The 16,206-nt window shown below is 49.4% G+C and overlaps 1 protein-coding gene across 1 annotated transcript; it reads left to right on the plus strand.

Annotated features, from left to right (window-relative positions):
* The first annotated feature begins 1,707 nt into the window (after window positions 1-1,707).
* Window positions 1,708-15,343, plus strand: TRIB1 (tribbles pseudokinase 1). The gene is made up of 3 exons (XM_044450418.1): window positions 1,708-2,374; window positions 5,953-6,245; window positions 11,748-15,343. Exons 1-3 carry the CDS (start codon window positions 1,991-1,993, stop codon window positions 12,214-12,216), a joined length of 1,146 nt encoding a protein of 381 aa, XP_044306353.1. The 5' UTR covers window positions 1,708-1,990; the 3' UTR covers window positions 12,217-15,343.
* Window positions 15,344-16,206: the final 863 nt, after the last annotated feature.

The raw sequence follows: 16,206 nt of genomic DNA on the forward strand, positions 1-16,206 counted from the left end.
CCCAGGACTTGCCACCGACCCATTTTTTGCCCACGTCGTGTCTTGCCCAAGCCCGTGGCCTGCTGAATGCGCTGGCCAAGCATGTGGGCCTGCACAAGAGGCCAGGCACACGTGCACAGCCGACAGCGGTTCTTGCAGGGAGCTTCCAGGCGGCACCGTCGCCAGCGGCGCAACTGGGTAAATAAACAGCTTGCGCTTAGGCTGCGATCCTATGCATGCTCAGGCGGAAGCCTGTCCTACATCTGGCTGGGGCAGGCGGGAAGCAGCTTTAGTGGCCCAATGGGATCCTTCAGTGGTGAACCATACAAGTGAGCTTTTTCTTCCTCTCGCCTGCTAGACCGTAGGTTCATCCCGGCTTCTACATTCCCAATATGTTAGAGCGACAAATGGAAATTGCCTGTTTGGATGCGCCAACTGCTGCTAAGCTGTGCCTGCCCTAGTCCAGTCCCTGACAGTGGACCTGTTTGCGACGTGGTGGACATTTGGCCTCACCTGTGGGCCCCAGGAGCCCTGGACTTTGGCCACAAGGGCCAGTTCAAACTGAACCGTTGGCCATTGCCCGGCTGCATGCATGGAATCGTACGGGGTGGGGGACCACATGGCCATCTTCTGCATTTCCTTACTGTTCTTCTGTTTTTTTTTTCTATAGCTGCAGAAACAGATGGGAAGGGAGCCTAGCCAGATCGCCTCAAGGTTCATCAGCTCCAGGCTCCTGTTCCCAATGACCCTGTGGGGTGGAGTGATGGGAGTTGTAGTCTAATGCACTCAGAGGACACGGCAGCTTAGGGATATACATTATGAGTGAATCTAAACTGGAAATTAAAAACAGGACCAGATTCGGTGTGGGCTCACTAGCACATTTCATGAATAGGCCTTAAGTCAGAGGGAGAAGCTGTTTTGGAGGGGAGTACCAAAATAAACTCTACTGAAATTTCTTTTTCAGAAACCTGAGCTGTGGGACAAAACTTTCTCCACCTTCCAGGAAATGTTTTTTGCTTCTCCTAACACCTGTACACCATTCTTATATATTTCCTGCCACCTCTGTGGGGAAAGCATGATGGGTTTTGTAGTTCAGCACACCTGGAGGCCATCAGTAAGAAGCACTGTAGTGTGAGTGATAGACTAGGACTCAGGAGATCCGGGTTCGAGCCCCCCTGGATGACTTTGAGCCAGACACAGACTTTCGGCTTACCCTACTTGGCAGGGTTGTTGTGAAGATAACCCGGAGATGAAGCAGATTTTATAATAAATGATGGCATTTATATTTTTATTGTTGTATTTATTGATTTTGCTGAGCCTTCCAGAGACTCAGTGCGATTGGACGGCCTAAAAATACCCCAAATAAATAAATAAATAAATAAATAAATAAATAAATAAGCAAGCAAGCCGCCTGGGGTTCCCTGCAGGAAGAAAGGCAGCGTTCAAATTCATACATATGGGGAAAGCGGCTTTCTTTAATTATCCCAAGCATCCAGCAGCTGCGCGGGGCTGCCAACGCATCCGAAGCGCCCCCGGCACAAGCGCCGTTCCAAGGCGAGCGCCCCGCGCACGCGCTCCCTCGCCCGAGCCACTTCTGAATGGGGTGACCGCCGCCAATGAGCGAGCGCCTCGGCCCGCGCCGCCCGCCCACTTCCCCTTGCGTCACGGGGAACTTCGGTGTGCTCCCGGGAGTTTGGCCGGAGCGCCGGCAGATGGTGAGCGCGGAGCTGGGCGCTTGCAGCTGCGGGCCGGCGCTCTTCGTCGAGAGGCGCGGGGGGATGCGCGCTAGCCTGGACGGCATTGCACAACCCTCGCCCGCCTTCCCTGGAGGTTACCTCTAAGCGCCGCCGCGGAGGAGGCCGCCGCCGCCGCCGCGTGAATCCGCCGGCAAAGAACAAAGGCAGAGCCGCTTGGCCACCGCCTGCCGTTGTTCCCGAGCCGGCGCCCGTCCGGCTTCGTGCGCGCCGCGAGCCCGAGATCGCACTTGCTCGCCCGCCTTTCTCCCAGCTCCATGAGCCGCCAGCTCGAGCCCCGCAGCCCCGCCGCGCTCCTGCACCCGCCGGGAGCCGCCGGCGGCCCTCGCTGCCGGGGCGCCCCTTCCAAGCGCTTCCTGGTGCACGACGGCCCCGGCGCCGAGGAAGCGCCCTCCGCCGCCAAGTGCGCCCGCCTCGCCGTCGATTGCTCGAGCGCGGCGCCCCAGGACTGCCTCAGCGCGCCGGGCTCGCCCTGCGCCCTCGTCTCTCCGGCCCCCGGAGCCGGCTCGGCGTCCAGCCCCGGCGCTAGCAGCGCGCAGGGGCCCAGCCTCATCGCCGGCTATCTTTTGTTGCCCTTGCCCGACAGGGAGCACGTTTCTCGGGCGCTCGACATTAACACGGGCCGGGAGCTGCGCTGCAAGGTAAGCGCCACAGGGAGAGCTGCTGCTGCGCGGTGGGGCTTTTCGGCGGGCGCCCGCGGTCCCTGCGATCCCCGAGCCACTTAAGCCGCTGAGAATTGAATTAACGGGAGAGCCTGATTTGCGTCTGGGAGGGTCGGGTTGGCGGCCTTAGGTCCCAGACGCTGTGGCGCTTACGCTCGGAAGAAAGCTTCCTTTCTTAAACTTAAGTGGAACTTCTCTACCTTGTGTAAAGCGTGAGTAATTAGCAGCTCGAATATCCGGCATTTAGATCGTAGCCGAATCGGTTGCTCAGAGCTTCCTGGCTCATGATTCAGAATTAAATGACGCAGCCAGGTCTTTCTGTGTCTCTTCCTCCGGCTTAACGGTTGCATGGATCGGGACCCTCGTGCGGGGTTGGTTCTGGGGAGGTGCAAGAACGTGTCCCAGGGATTTGTCCGTCACGGGCCGCAACCAATCTCCAAAGCGTCTACACTTTTTGAGTGCAGCTGATTCAAAAGGCTGCAAATTCCAGTGATTTAGGAGCAAGACTCTGTACTGAATTGGGGCTTCGTGCTTTGCAAACACGTTCGGCTTGCGAAGGGGATCTGGATTGTGACCACTGGATTAAGTTAATGTTGATCCCCAGAAAAAGGCTGCAAAGCATGCGTGTGGGTTGGAAGAGTATTTCTTAACCTCGTTGAGGCATGGTTCTGCTGAGCCGGCAGAAGTTGCAACCTTAGGCTTGTAAAAGAAGATCGTGTTTCTTTGGCCGACACACGAGGAGCAGGCGCCTAAAGAAACCAGGCTCGAATTTTAGTGTTTTTGTTTTTAAATCCATCTGGAAAGCTCCCCGGTTAACAAAGGGGTTAAGTTTCTCGTCCGTCATCCTCCTCTGTTTTCCGCTCCCCTCCTGCAGAATATAGTACGCAAGTAGGAATTGGCTGCGACTGACATAGCTTTCCAAGTTTTCCATGAGGTGTCCTCAGCTCTTTAAATAAAACACGCACACATACTTGTCCCTGACTTGCCTCCTGTCTCTTTGGGATGACTGCTGCCCCCTGCTGGCTGCAGCCCTCCTCGTGACCTGTTCCGGAACCCTTGACTGCAATCCTGGCTTTGCTCTGCTGCAGGGGACCCATTAATGTCAACTGGAGTAAATCATGGATTGCAGCACTTAGTAGATACGGAACCTGGAGCTTGTGAGAGGATCCTCCTTTGGGGCAGGGGGAGCAGCTCAAGGTGCAATACAGAAAATAAGGCCTACAACTCCCATCATGTTCTATGGTAAAGAACTGGGATCAGTAACCCCAAACATCTGGAAGGTGCCAGTTTGACGACTGATGGAGGCCATCTCTTGAAATGCACGGTTCTCTTTCTTCAAGTGTAGGGGTTTATGGTTGTTTGTGATGGCAAGGGCGGCCAGGGTACTGTGTCCTTTACAAAAAACGACCCCCCCCCCATGAGCATACAGTCTAAAATTAAACTCTGGATAGGCAAGAGATGTAGGAGCGGGAAAGTGATAGAGGGTAAATGAGGAAGGAAAATAGGTTTTCTAGTTAGACTTATTTAGGTTTAGTTACAGTAGGGTTGGGAAATGAGAGGTTATGCGGAAGATAGATTAACATATTACATGCCCATGTCAGTAGTTACTTGCTGGCTCTGCATTTGTTTACTTCCAGCAAATCTAGACAAACTGGGACCTTTCCCTTGAGAGAGAGGGCTGTATGGATCTTGAATTCAAGCTTGCATGTGACCCTACATATGGTCACTTGTGGTGAGAACCAACCTTCTCTCTTCCTGGGAAGATTCACTCTATTGAAATAGTTTTTCTAGGCCACCAATGTACTTCCAAATGACTGGTGAAGACTAGTTTGCTTTTGCTGTGGCGGTGACCTAGTAACTTACGTAGGCCCTATTTTTGCAAGGCTGCTTCTCAGTGGAGGCATTAAAAGGACAGTCACAACCTGAAAGGAGAGAGGTAGAATGCATACGTGTTGGTGTGTCAGTGGGGGAGGAAAAGGGAGAAGAGTTGCCATATGTTTTCCTCTGTGTGAGTGTTGCCCTGTTGGATGAATGGGAAGCATGACAGGGTCTGTAGGTGGCCGTTTCCAGTCAGGCCCCAGATGTGAGTAACCAAGCAGACAGCCTGGTGGAGCATGACTGCAGTCTTGCAAAATACCTGTGAATAAAACTTTGGAGGCTTTAAGCCTCTTCTTCCTTGGCTGGGAGGGTTGGCATGCCCTGAAATCCCAGTGTCATCACTAGCACCTTTGTCTGAATCATCACCTTAGATCATTCGGAAGGTGAACGCTTTATGATTTCTCGCTGCCTTTTCCTGCTGTATTCTAGTGGAGTGAAGTATTAACCAGGTGCTGGCAGGGACTTTGCAACCGTCTTTTATGCAACACTCCGGCAATGCATTTCTGGGGTGGGGGGGGGCTTAGAGGGTGAGCCCCCCCCAGCTCTGTTGAGGCTAGGCTTCCCCAATCCTATGCCTGCCAGTTTTGATCCATTTCAGCTCCCATCATCCTCAGCTGAGGATGCAGTGGGAGTCTCTCTTGGTATAATAATTGGTGAATGTGAAACTAGGGGCTGCCAGAAATGTGAGGCTGACATAGAACAAAAGGGCGTGTTGTTGATGTGACAGCAATGAAAATATAATGAGAAACTATAATGTTGCCCTTGAGACTTGCTTTGCTGGATTAGGCCAAAGTCTGATTAGTTCAACATTCCGATTCCATCAGTAGCTGATTGATGGCTCTGGTTCTGCCATCCCGTGCCTGGTGCCCCCCCCCCCCCCCGTTGCCTTGAATTTCAACTCCTATCAGCCCTTGCTGACATGGTCAGTGCTCAGAAATCCTGGGAATTACAGTGTAAAACATCTTGGAAGTACCAGGTCTGGGAAGCCAGCTCTGGTCGGTCACAATCCGGGCATGAAGACCTTTCTGATTTCTCAGCCTGCTGCTCCTAGCTGTGTAAGTTCACTGCAGCTTTTCTGGCTCACAGCTGCTGATAGGTTTGCTATTTTCCATGCACCTGCTCCATACGGTGCATGGAATACGGTGCATGGAAATATAATTCTGTTTGCTTTTTCAAAAGGCGCTATTCAGAAAGTGTGTGATCTTTCTTAACGTGATTTGCCCCTGTTCAACTAGAATCGTACTCTTTTGCTGCAGCTTTAGTTCTCCTTCCTTGAAGTGTGTCCCCACTTACCTGGGTTGTATTTTTAATAGATGAGCCTTACTTCTGTATGAGGATGCATAAGATCATCATCACATTACGTTTTTACGCTGCCTTTCTTCCTCTTACAAGGAACCCAAAGCAGCTTGCAGGGCTCTTTCCTCTCCGTTTTATCCTCCCAACAACAACCCTGTGAGGCAGGTTAGGCTGAGAGTCAGTGATCTGGCCCAGAGAGCGTCATGACTGAGTGAGGACTACAACCTGGATCTCCTGCATCCCAGTCCCTTCACACATTGGATGACTTAATTTAAACCTGTTTGTCAGCACTCAGCCTTTCTGGGCCGTTTCTGCCACTTCCCCCCCTGCTGTAAAACCCTTCGGTTCAATCCTGACTCTCCTTCCTTTGGCCCCCTCTCCAGGTCTTCCCCCTGCAACACTACCAGGACAAAATCCGGCCGTACATCCAGCTGCCATCCCACAGGAACATCACTGGCATTGCGGAAGTGATTCTCGGGGACACCAAGGCCTACGTCTTCTTCGACAGGGACTTTGGCAACATGCATTCCTACGTCAGGAGCTGTAAGCGTCTGCCCGAGCAAGAGGCTGCCCGGCTCTTCAAGCAGATCGTCTCTGCGGTAGCTCATTGCCACCAGTCAGCCATCGTACTGGGCGACCTCAAACTCAGGAAGTTCGTGTTTTCCAGTGAGGAAAGGTGAGCAGGGGGTGCATTTTTTCTCTGCTTTGAAGTGGGGGTGGGAAGAGAGAATCACTAACAGACTTCCCTCAACCTGCTGCCTTCCCATTCTTTTGGACTTCAGTGCCCTTCATGGGAAGCCAGCATGGACAGTGGCCAGGAATCCTGGGAGTTTTAGCCAAAAACTGCCTTCCCCAGCCTTGTGGCTTCTAGGCCAGATCTGGGGCATGAACTGCGCTTGTCCTCACCGGCCGTGTCCATTCGATACCAGTGATCTGTGCTGGCAGACATGCCCCTTTAAAAGAGAAAAAGCAACAGACCTCAAGTGTGGACCATTAGGGAATGCTGGTTGCGGTGTAAATTGAGTTTGCATCATGCTTGTTGTTTATCCCGGTCTGCACAGGTCAAATAATACTTGGCTAACACGCGTTCTGCGCGCACACACATTGCAGTAATCCCTCGGCACCCCTGCACTCTGACATCAGAAGTACAATTGCAGGTGGGTGGGTGGAAGGATGTATGGAAGCCTGCTGTGTTTACAGCCAGCACGAGATTTGAACTTGGGATTTCCTGGTTCAAGACCCAGTGTGTTCTCCACTCTATTGTAATAGCTGCATTATCTGTTGACTATTTGCAAGAATGTCCATGTTTCTGGTGGGACATTTGACTTGAGCAATGCCCATGTCATATACAAGCTGCTTTGACAGTCCTCCTTCGTCTGTGTCCAAAGCCTTCCTGGGGTACACTGAACTAACTGGGCAATTCTTTGGAGCTTGGTCCCTTGCCGGATATTCTCCTTGGGCTACCTTCTCTACGGGAAGTCCATGATTATCGCTTCCTTCCCTTCTTCCTTAGAAAACATCTAGGCTGCTAAAAGGCAAGTCTGGGGACTTCTAACTTTACACAGGCCTCTTTAAGCCAGTCCAGGAATCCCCCTGTATGTATTTAGGAAGAAAAAAGAGCCTGCATCTTCAAGATGCCCCAGCCAGGATGGGAGATTTAGGACTTTTTTCTGTCTACATGTGCATAGAATTATTACACCTTTAGGGGCATTTCTGTGTGTTTAATTTGCAGAAGGTACTGTAGGCAAAAAGGTCTGTGCTTCTGCTTTGCCACAAGTTTACAAGCCGTGGATTTGTGTATTTTTTCTGATACTCATATATAAGCTGGTTGCTACATACAAGTGGCTCATTTTGGTTCTGTACTTGGACATAAAGAAGTTTAAGATGGAAAAGGATTGAAAGCTAGATTATCAGGGGAAATCCTTGGGTTTAAATGAATGGAGTCCCACCCCTGGGCTGGGGCGGGATCGTTTTAACTCTGAAACTCTTCCCCTCTCTTGAATTGGACGGGAGGGTTAATCCACTCTAGGACAAGAAGAGTAGCATAACTGGTTTGTGGATTGCACTCTACCTGTGTGGCTTCCGTCTGATTATGCAGTTTGCTGTCTGGCACCCAACCCTAAGTGTCATCTGTTTGAGGGACTAATATTTGGGCACCACTGAACAAGAATATTGTTAGGAACCTGGCATTGATGGAGGCTGGGGAAAGAGAAACCAGAGGAAAGGGTAGGCAAGGGAAGCCTGTCTGAAACCCATACAGGGCGTGCAATCAGTAGGATGGTGGAGCTGAGTGGGTGTTGTTATGACCTGCAGCATGTGCCACGAACCATCTGTGTGCTTGCCATTTCATTACTCACGGCAGTTCCAGCACTCACAGGGTGTCAGTTTCGATCCCAGTAACAGGAACTGTGGTTAACATTAACCATGATTAACACTAATCTTGGCTTGAGGTGGTTAGTGCCTGGGAAAACATAATGGATGAAAGCCACAGTGGTGTAATGGTTAAAAGCATGGAACTGGACTAGATCTAGGTTCTAGTTCCCACTTGGCCATGGAGCCAACTGGGTGACTTTTGGCCAGTCACAGACACTCAGCCCAACCTACCTCACAGGGTTGTTGTTGTGGGGATAAGATTGAAAAGAGGAGGGGAATTTGATAAACTGCACTGAGTTCCTTGAAAAAGAAGGTGGGATATTATTAGATGTGAGTCCACATTTCTGGAAAGGGAATGTGTGTTGGAGTGAAAGGGAGTTGTGGGGCTTGTCAAGATGTCCAGCCCTGATCTCATGTGTACACTGGACCAAAAAGTGGTTGGAATCGCACTGCTTGATCTATGGGAAGTTGTTGGTTGTTGTGCCTTTCAGTGCAGAGGAAAAAGTTACTGAAGTGTTAGAGCAGATTTTGGAAAACTCAGTCCTTGAAGATAGCTATAGCTGGGTGACATCTGGGCATCCCTTAATAGGTGTGAAAATTCATCCTGTTTGAACTCTGTGGGAGTTCTGCTTTTGACATCAACGGAAACAATTTCACAGTCAAGCTCTGCAATCCAGGCATTGCTCTGAAGTGATGCCATCGTGGCCTTGGATCGTGGGGAGTCTGTTTGCCGACTGCAGCCTTCGTCTGAGTGTGCCTGACTTTCAAACTGGCTGATCCTTTATTCCAGTGATTTCTTCTCGGGACAAGTGGCTTACTGTATAGAACTTGGGGTTCTGCTTTCCATCCACAAGCTGGTTGTTCTCAGCATAGATTCTCAGTTCTCTCACCTGCTTTTGGGCCTGCACAGTAGCTAGCCCGAGGCAAACTGGCAAATCCATTCCTAAGCACTAGCCTAGCCGGGAATTCTGAAGTTTGAGGTCAGACTAAGAGAGGCAGGAGAGAGCTGGTTTGGTAGGCTGTGTGGCGTTCCATCTCCCATCACCGCCAGGGTACCAAGTTCCACGCATTTCCTGTACTTAATGAAGTCCCCACTCCACCCCTAACTGCAGGGTTAGGAAGGAGAAAATCATAGAGAGAGGCCGAGAGCCCTGAATTGTGAGCTGGATGGACTGTTGGGTTGATGTAATTGTACATACATTCTTATGTATAATTCTAATTTTTCTTTTGTGCTAAAGAAAGCGCAGCAGGCTAAATTTTAACAAGGCATGAAAGCAAACAGGTGTGATCGGATCATTTTGACTTGTCTTTTTTAAGACCAGCTGCAGTCATAAAAACTGGGGGGAAGGGAGAAGAGCACAGGGCTCTGCCAAGGAACAGAAGGGGTTGAGGTGGCACCAGGGGGTATTTGCCCCAGGTAGTGTGTGCAGATGGTGTGCGCCATCCTACTTGGCTGGCGAATTGCGGAAGTTGTGATTGTCTAGTTGTGATTGTCACCAGCTTGGAGAAAGCTGGTATGCAGAGTGGATTGAGAGAGAGTCTCTTGTGAAAACAAATAGCAGCTTGTGATTTAAGGATGGCGGACAGAAAAGTCTTTATTTTCTTGTGTGCAGTGGCTGAAGGTTATGGAAAGTTATGGAATGATTCCAGTGACTTTCATGATACTGCATCACAAATAGAACTTCCTTTGTCACCCAGAGGGGCTGTAGAGCCAACATTTCCTCAGCAAAGACATTTTCAGAAAGGATTCATTTGGCACTCAGGGCAGGGAGCCCAGGAAGTTCTCTTCTGCTGAGCTGGACGCTTGGTCCATCTAGCCCAATACTGCTGGTACGGACTGGCAGCAGCTCTCCGGCATTTCAGGCAGGAGGTTTTCCTAGCCCCACCTGGAGAAGCTGCGGGTTGAATCTGTTTGCAAAGCAGGTGCTCTCCCCTTCCATCACTGTGATCAAGTAATGGACATGCATATGTGATCATTCCCCATGTCAGGAAAAATCTGGGTTGGAGCTTGTAGTGAAAAAGTTGTTCCCCCTTTCTTCCTTTCCTCCAGCATATATTTTTTTAAATTGCTAATAGAGCAGGAAGGACACCTTGACCGATAAAAACAGCAATGGCCTCTTCTCCCCGACTCTGACAAACCAAACCTCTTGCTGAAATAGCAGATTGCACTCGGTGGAAACGCAGCCTCCTTGCACAGCTTGTCATATGCCTTGTGTTTGGTAACCAGAGGGTTAAGCAATGCCAGGCAAGGCTTCAGCCTAGCAAGCACAGGTGCAGAGTTTGGATGCCCCGTCAGGGTAGATTGAGTCATATTTTCCATTTACAGAACCAAGCAGTGTGTGTCGGGGCAGTGGGTGGGGGGATCTCATGTTAGGACAGGAAGGTCACCCTGAGGACAACAACCAATCAATGCATTTTACAAGCCAACAACGCTTGTAAAATCAAGTAGGAAAGGCAGCAAGCTGGAATATCTAATCGGCGAATGTAAAAACAACCATTCAGTAGCGTAAGGTGCTGGGAATAGGATGTTTGCAGAAAAGCCCTGTAACCTGCCGGGCCAGTTTGCGTGGGGGTTGTGTATCAGTATTAAAAAGTTATGACTATTTCAGGAACAAAAGGGATGTGGGTTTTGGCCACGATCCACGAGCCAGTTAAATCTTGACGTCACTCGGGCACAGCTGGCTTCTGTCCAAGATGTTTGCCCTGCGAATTTGGCTGGGCAGCTCTGGAGTCTTGAGGGTGACTGTCAAATGCATTCCTGCGGATTGCTTGACTTTGGCTTAATTGATGGCTTTCAAAGTATGGATGTGTGAATGGAATCAGTGAACAGTGTGTGTGCTTGGTGTTATGAACTTCCTCCTGTTCGACCCTGCCATTAATGTACGTGGTGCTTGCAGAAGCGGCCTGCAGTGCGACGCTAATAGTATTTGCTGGCATGATGGGATTCCTTGGAAAACAACTGGTGTTCGATAAGAGGTCAGCAATGCTAGTGCAGTGTCATTTATGTCAGCAGTAGTGTGCAATTGGATCTGCCATGGTTTCTTCACCCTTGTAAGCCCCTCCAAGATGTTGCTGCTATTCAAGGACTGTGAACAACGCTAAGTGCCTGGGAGCAGGCAACTGTAGTCTTGCTCTGGAATAGTCTTGGCCAGAGAGATGCACCGCAGCTTCATATGCGAGATGTGCCCAAAGCCGACAGGGCAGTATTCACAGCTCTTCCCGGGAGCTGGCTCATTGAATTGAGAGTGTCGACTTTTTGCCAGCTCCCCCAGGTGCATTGCTTGATCTCTTGTCACTTGGTGACTCCTGGTTCAGTATGTGAAAGCTGCAGTCATGTGTAGAAAGCTGCAGTTACTGGAGATGAACCTGTATGTCTGCATGTGAACCAGTCCTCAAATGAGCTGCGTTGTGTGACGATGCGCACAGATGACCTGTGTGTAAAAGCTCTGCACGGTCTGTGCCGACCCTTCCATTCCCACTACTGTTTTGGTTCTTGCTGGCATCATTTGGGCAAGTCTGGAGGAGCTCTTGTTGCTGTGTGCCACCAACTTGCCTCTGACTTACAAGTATGGCAACCCTACGAGTGGATGTCCTTCAGAACGTCCTGTCCTTGACAGCCCTGCTCAGCTCTCGCAAATTCAAGAGCTGAGCAAATTTCCTGGATGGAGTCGGTCCATCTCATATTTGGTCTTCCGCTTTGGCTTCTGCCTTGGACTTTCCCTGGGACTTTTGGTAAATGTATTTCTCTATGCTGCCTTCTGGCAAGGCGTGCTAACTAATATGTCTGGCCTCTTGTTTTCTCCAGGATGCAGCTGAGACTAGAAAGCTTGGAAGACACTCACATCATCAAAGGGGAGGACGATGCCCTGTCGGACAAGCATGGCTGTCCTGCCTATGTCAGTCCAGAAATCCTAAACACAACGGGGACCTATTCTGGGAAGTCGGCAGACGTGTGGAGCTTAGGTGTCATGCTGTACACCCTCCTTGTAGGACGCTACCCTTTCCATGACTCGGACCCTACTGCCCTCTTTTCGAAAATCCGACGCGGACAGTTCTGCATCCCTGATCATGTCTCTCCCAAAGCGCGGTGCCTCATCCGTAGCTTGCTCAGGCGAGAGCCCTCCGAGAGACTCACCGCTCCAGAAATCTTGCTCCATCCTTGGTTTGATGCTGTCTTGGAGTCCGGGTATGCAGACCAGGACGTACGAACCTCTGATCAAGTCGTTCCGGAAAAGTTGCAGGAGGACAATGATATGAGCTCCTTCTTTTGCTAACTCTGGTGTTGTTTTGTTGTTTTGCTTTGGGTCAAGAGACCTCACACTTCATACAGCCCTTAAGCATGTGTGTGTGTTTATGTTGCTCATTTTCTGTGTTGTAAATGTTCCCTTTCCACACTCTCGCTGAGCTCAGGCGGTGGTCCCATTTGTTTCTCCCCTCTCCAGGGAGACTTACAGAAAGATTGCAAGTCATGGCCTTATTAATCCAGGGGATTCCCTGTTGAGCTCCAGGAGACTCATCTGGTGCTCCAGTTGGGAACACATGGAGAAAGAGGCAGCTGCATTCTTTTGTGTATCTCATACATCATAAAATGACAGAACCTCTGGCTTAGGCACTGTTGGTGATGTAAGAGAGCAAGTCACAGTTCTTCCAATGCCAGATGGGGTGTGTGCTAAATTAGTGGGATTGTCTGTTAAAAGCTCAGCTCTTACATTTGATTTCTAGCTGAATCGCTGCATCTGTGGGCATTGCACCCTTCAGCCTGCAGTTCTCGATGGCTTTCTTGGCTGTGTTTGCGCAGTCAGCTTGAAATCACTTTGGGTTAACCTGGAATATTTAGCTGTTGCTGCATTTGTAAGAACTGAATTTCCTGGTTAAATGATCCAGCCTGAAGACTGTTCTCCAGCTCAGGTGATCAGCAGAGCTGCATTGGTTTTAGGCCTTGGCCTTCCTCTTAACAGTGTTGTGCATGATGCAGATTGCATGTCCGGCTATATGGGCAGTAGAAATTAAACGAGCTTTCATCTGAATGAACTGGTAGTCACTTGGAGGCCAACGGAGGATTCGGGGCTGATCCATCAAATTTGGAGAATTTCACAAATGCCAAATCTGTCATTGGAAGTGGCTCCCAGCCGCAGTGGTAAAATTGCAGTGTAGTTTTAAGTTATTCAGCAGGATGTTCAGCCCCACTGAAACAATTCAGCTTTTCTGGGGGTTCACTGAGAGAACCAGCTTCATCCCCACGTCCTTCTTGGGCCTGCAGAAATCACATCCATGCAATGCGAGTGGGACTGTAAACGCCTTGATGGATCGGTGCAAAGCACATGTCTGCATAGCTGTGAGATTCCGGCCTGCAGTTTTTCTGTGTCACAGTTCAGAGTGCATTTGATCCAGGTTCCCGTAGCTGGTGCTGGCGTTCCTCTGGTGAGCGGCTGTTTTCGAATCTCTCATTTCACTTGGCCGCCGAGGACTCCTCCTGCCCCCCTCCCCTTTCACGTATGTATCCTAAGATGACATGTAAATGGAATTGCTGACGGACGATGCATGCTGTTGATTGCACAGGTGACTCTCCTGCCCCCGGCTCCTGGCTCGTCTCTGCAGGAAAGCCGATGCATATGGTGTGACCTGCAAATGAGATGCCAGCGCTGCTATTTTTGCATGGCTTTAGAAGGCAGGCCACCCTGCATCTCCAGATAGGATACAGAAATGAAAGGAGGCAGTGTCTTTTCAAGGTTTGCTTAACTGCCTTTCTCCCCCAAGACAAGCACTTCCAGATTCAGCATTCTAGTCCAGCCTTCCTCAGCCTGCTGCCTTTCTGATATTTGGACTGCAACTCCCAGGATGCCTAACCATTGGGAAATCGATGGGAGTTGATATCCAAAACATCTGGAGGGCTGTTGTCTCTGCTGACCACATGGTTGCATTCCCCTGTGTCCATGGGATCCATGTGTGGCATTCTTTATCAGGCTTCTTTGGAATGCATCCATTGGAATGAATGGGTCTTAGGTGAACATTGGGTGCAACTCGGGCCCATGTTTGGTTCCTTCTGTGAAAGCGCTCCTGCATAAGGCCAGAGGGACAGTTCTGGTTAAGACGAGAGCATAGTGTGACCTGCTTTAAAACTCACACCTCCCTGTCACTGGCTCTTCCCAACCCTTCAGTGTTCCATGCTAAGCACAGCTGGGTTTGTTTCCTGGTGGTTTTGCACTCCGTCCCTGGATTCCCAAAGATTGTAGTCAAGGGCAGAGCAGCTCAACCTGAGAGACAAAGATGTGTCCTGTCTCGTTACATACACTGAAATGTTTGACTTTCTTTGTGTGGGTTCTGTTCTCTGGCGCGTTGCATCGTCCTTCGTACCAAAACGAAAGAAAAAAATGGAAAAACAATCTCCTCTTTTGATAAACTAATGAACAATACCCACATTTTCCAATTTGACTCATCAGGCCTAATTTGGAAACCTCTCTGCCCCGGCCCCTTCTCCATTATCATGCATTTCTGGCTGCGGTTGTTTCTGTATTTCAGATTTGTGGCAGTTAATTCATACACTTGAATAAACTTCAGCTTCCTGGATAGGGTAATGAACGTCATTCTCACCATGTGAACAAGTACTTGCCTGTCCTGATTTCCCAACCGGAGGGAAGGTTTTGTTACCCAGAAGACTGCTGGCTCGGTGGTGGTGGTGCGGTCATTGTTGTCGCCATAGGGTGTTGATGTGCCACAGACAAATGCGTGCATGCCTGACCAACAATGACTCTTGAGGACTAGTAGCTTTGCAAAGCCAAGTTGGTGTGCGCCAAAGGATCCCACTGACTTCTGACAAAGCACAAATATCCCATGCTTAAGACCGTTCTGTTCATTGGGTGGAGGTATGCTACCGAGGAAAGCTTCACCTTTGCCTGTGTAGCCCTGGATTCAAACCTCAAAATGCTGATTTTGCTTAAAAGGTCTACAGCTCCTATTTGTCATTGGGGAAGCCATTGCACTCTTGCAAAACTTTTGTATACCTCACCTTCTTTGTACTTCCCGTAAACTACTCAAGTTATGCCATTTGAGGCTGTGGTGTGTGTGTGTGTCCTAAAAACCTGAGGTTTCAAAGAGCTGTTTAAATGTGAATTATGCCTGGCAATACTAACTTGATAAAATCAAGAGAATTAGAGGTGAAACTTTATTTTTTTACCTTGATTGCACTAAAGCTCTTGTGATTGCTTTAATATATTTGTATCTGTGATACAGTTTTTTTTAAAGAATCTCCCCAGACCTGCCTATAAATCTGTATATATTGGTAGGTGGAAAACGAATAACACTATGTCAGATATTTGTAAATACGTGCATATTTGAAAATCGACATGATGAAGCTGTAAAAATTCTGTACACAAGTTTAATAAATCTGGTTTCATAATAAAAGGCCTCCTTTCCCTTTCTCCTTGATGGACTCTTGTAGGGTTTCCATAGAAGAAAAGCAAATATGGGGTGGTGACAACTTGTGGAACCATAACTGTAATTTTGGTTTTCAGGTAATGCCACATAGGTTTCTGGACTTAAAAATGGGTGACGCGTAAGGGCAGCTTCCTTATTTGAAACATATATTTTAAAGTCTTTCCTTTGAGGAGGTGGCAGACAGCAGTAGTTTCTTCCCTACCTTACCTTACCTTACCTTACCTTACCTTACCTTACCTTACCTGCCTCCCTATCTTAGCTACCTTACCTTACCTGCCTCCCTATCTTAGCTACCTTACCTTACCTGCCTCCCTACCTTACCTCCCAGTTGGCCACTCCCGGTTGGTGAGATGCACATACAGACAGGATGAAGGAGAAGGACGAGTTGCCAGAACAAACCTCCCAGATCCGCAGCTGTCCAGATGTGTTGGGCCACAACTTCCATTGTCCCCATCTATTACGGCCAATAGCTGAGGATGACGGGAGTTGTGTAACGTGTTGGGAGGGCAGTGCTTCGGGACACGCTATGCAGGTTTTCAGGGCTGTGATTTCCCAGATGGACATGTCTGGCGATGTCAGGGAATTCCACGTGACACCTTTGCCCTGTGTTGAAAATGCATTTTTGAAACACTGGGCTAGCCTTGCGTGCAGTGTCCATCTTCTAGCTTCCATTACCTGTGATGGAAAGCTACTCCAATCACTGGGAATAGGTGGAGTATAAATATAACTATCCCCACCATTGAAGGCCAGCATTGTGGAATTCCCCGGAGTCCTCACTCTACAATTGCTTTTTTAATTACTGCTATTCTCACCGCACACCAAGGGTGTGA

This window comes from Varanus komodoensis, unplaced genomic scaffold, assembly GCF_004798865.1.
Source record: "Varanus komodoensis strain SLA01 unplaced genomic scaffold, ASM479886v1 scaffold66, whole genome shotgun sequence".
Lineage (NCBI taxonomy): Eukaryota > Metazoa > Chordata > Lepidosauria > Squamata > Varanidae > Varanus > Varanus komodoensis.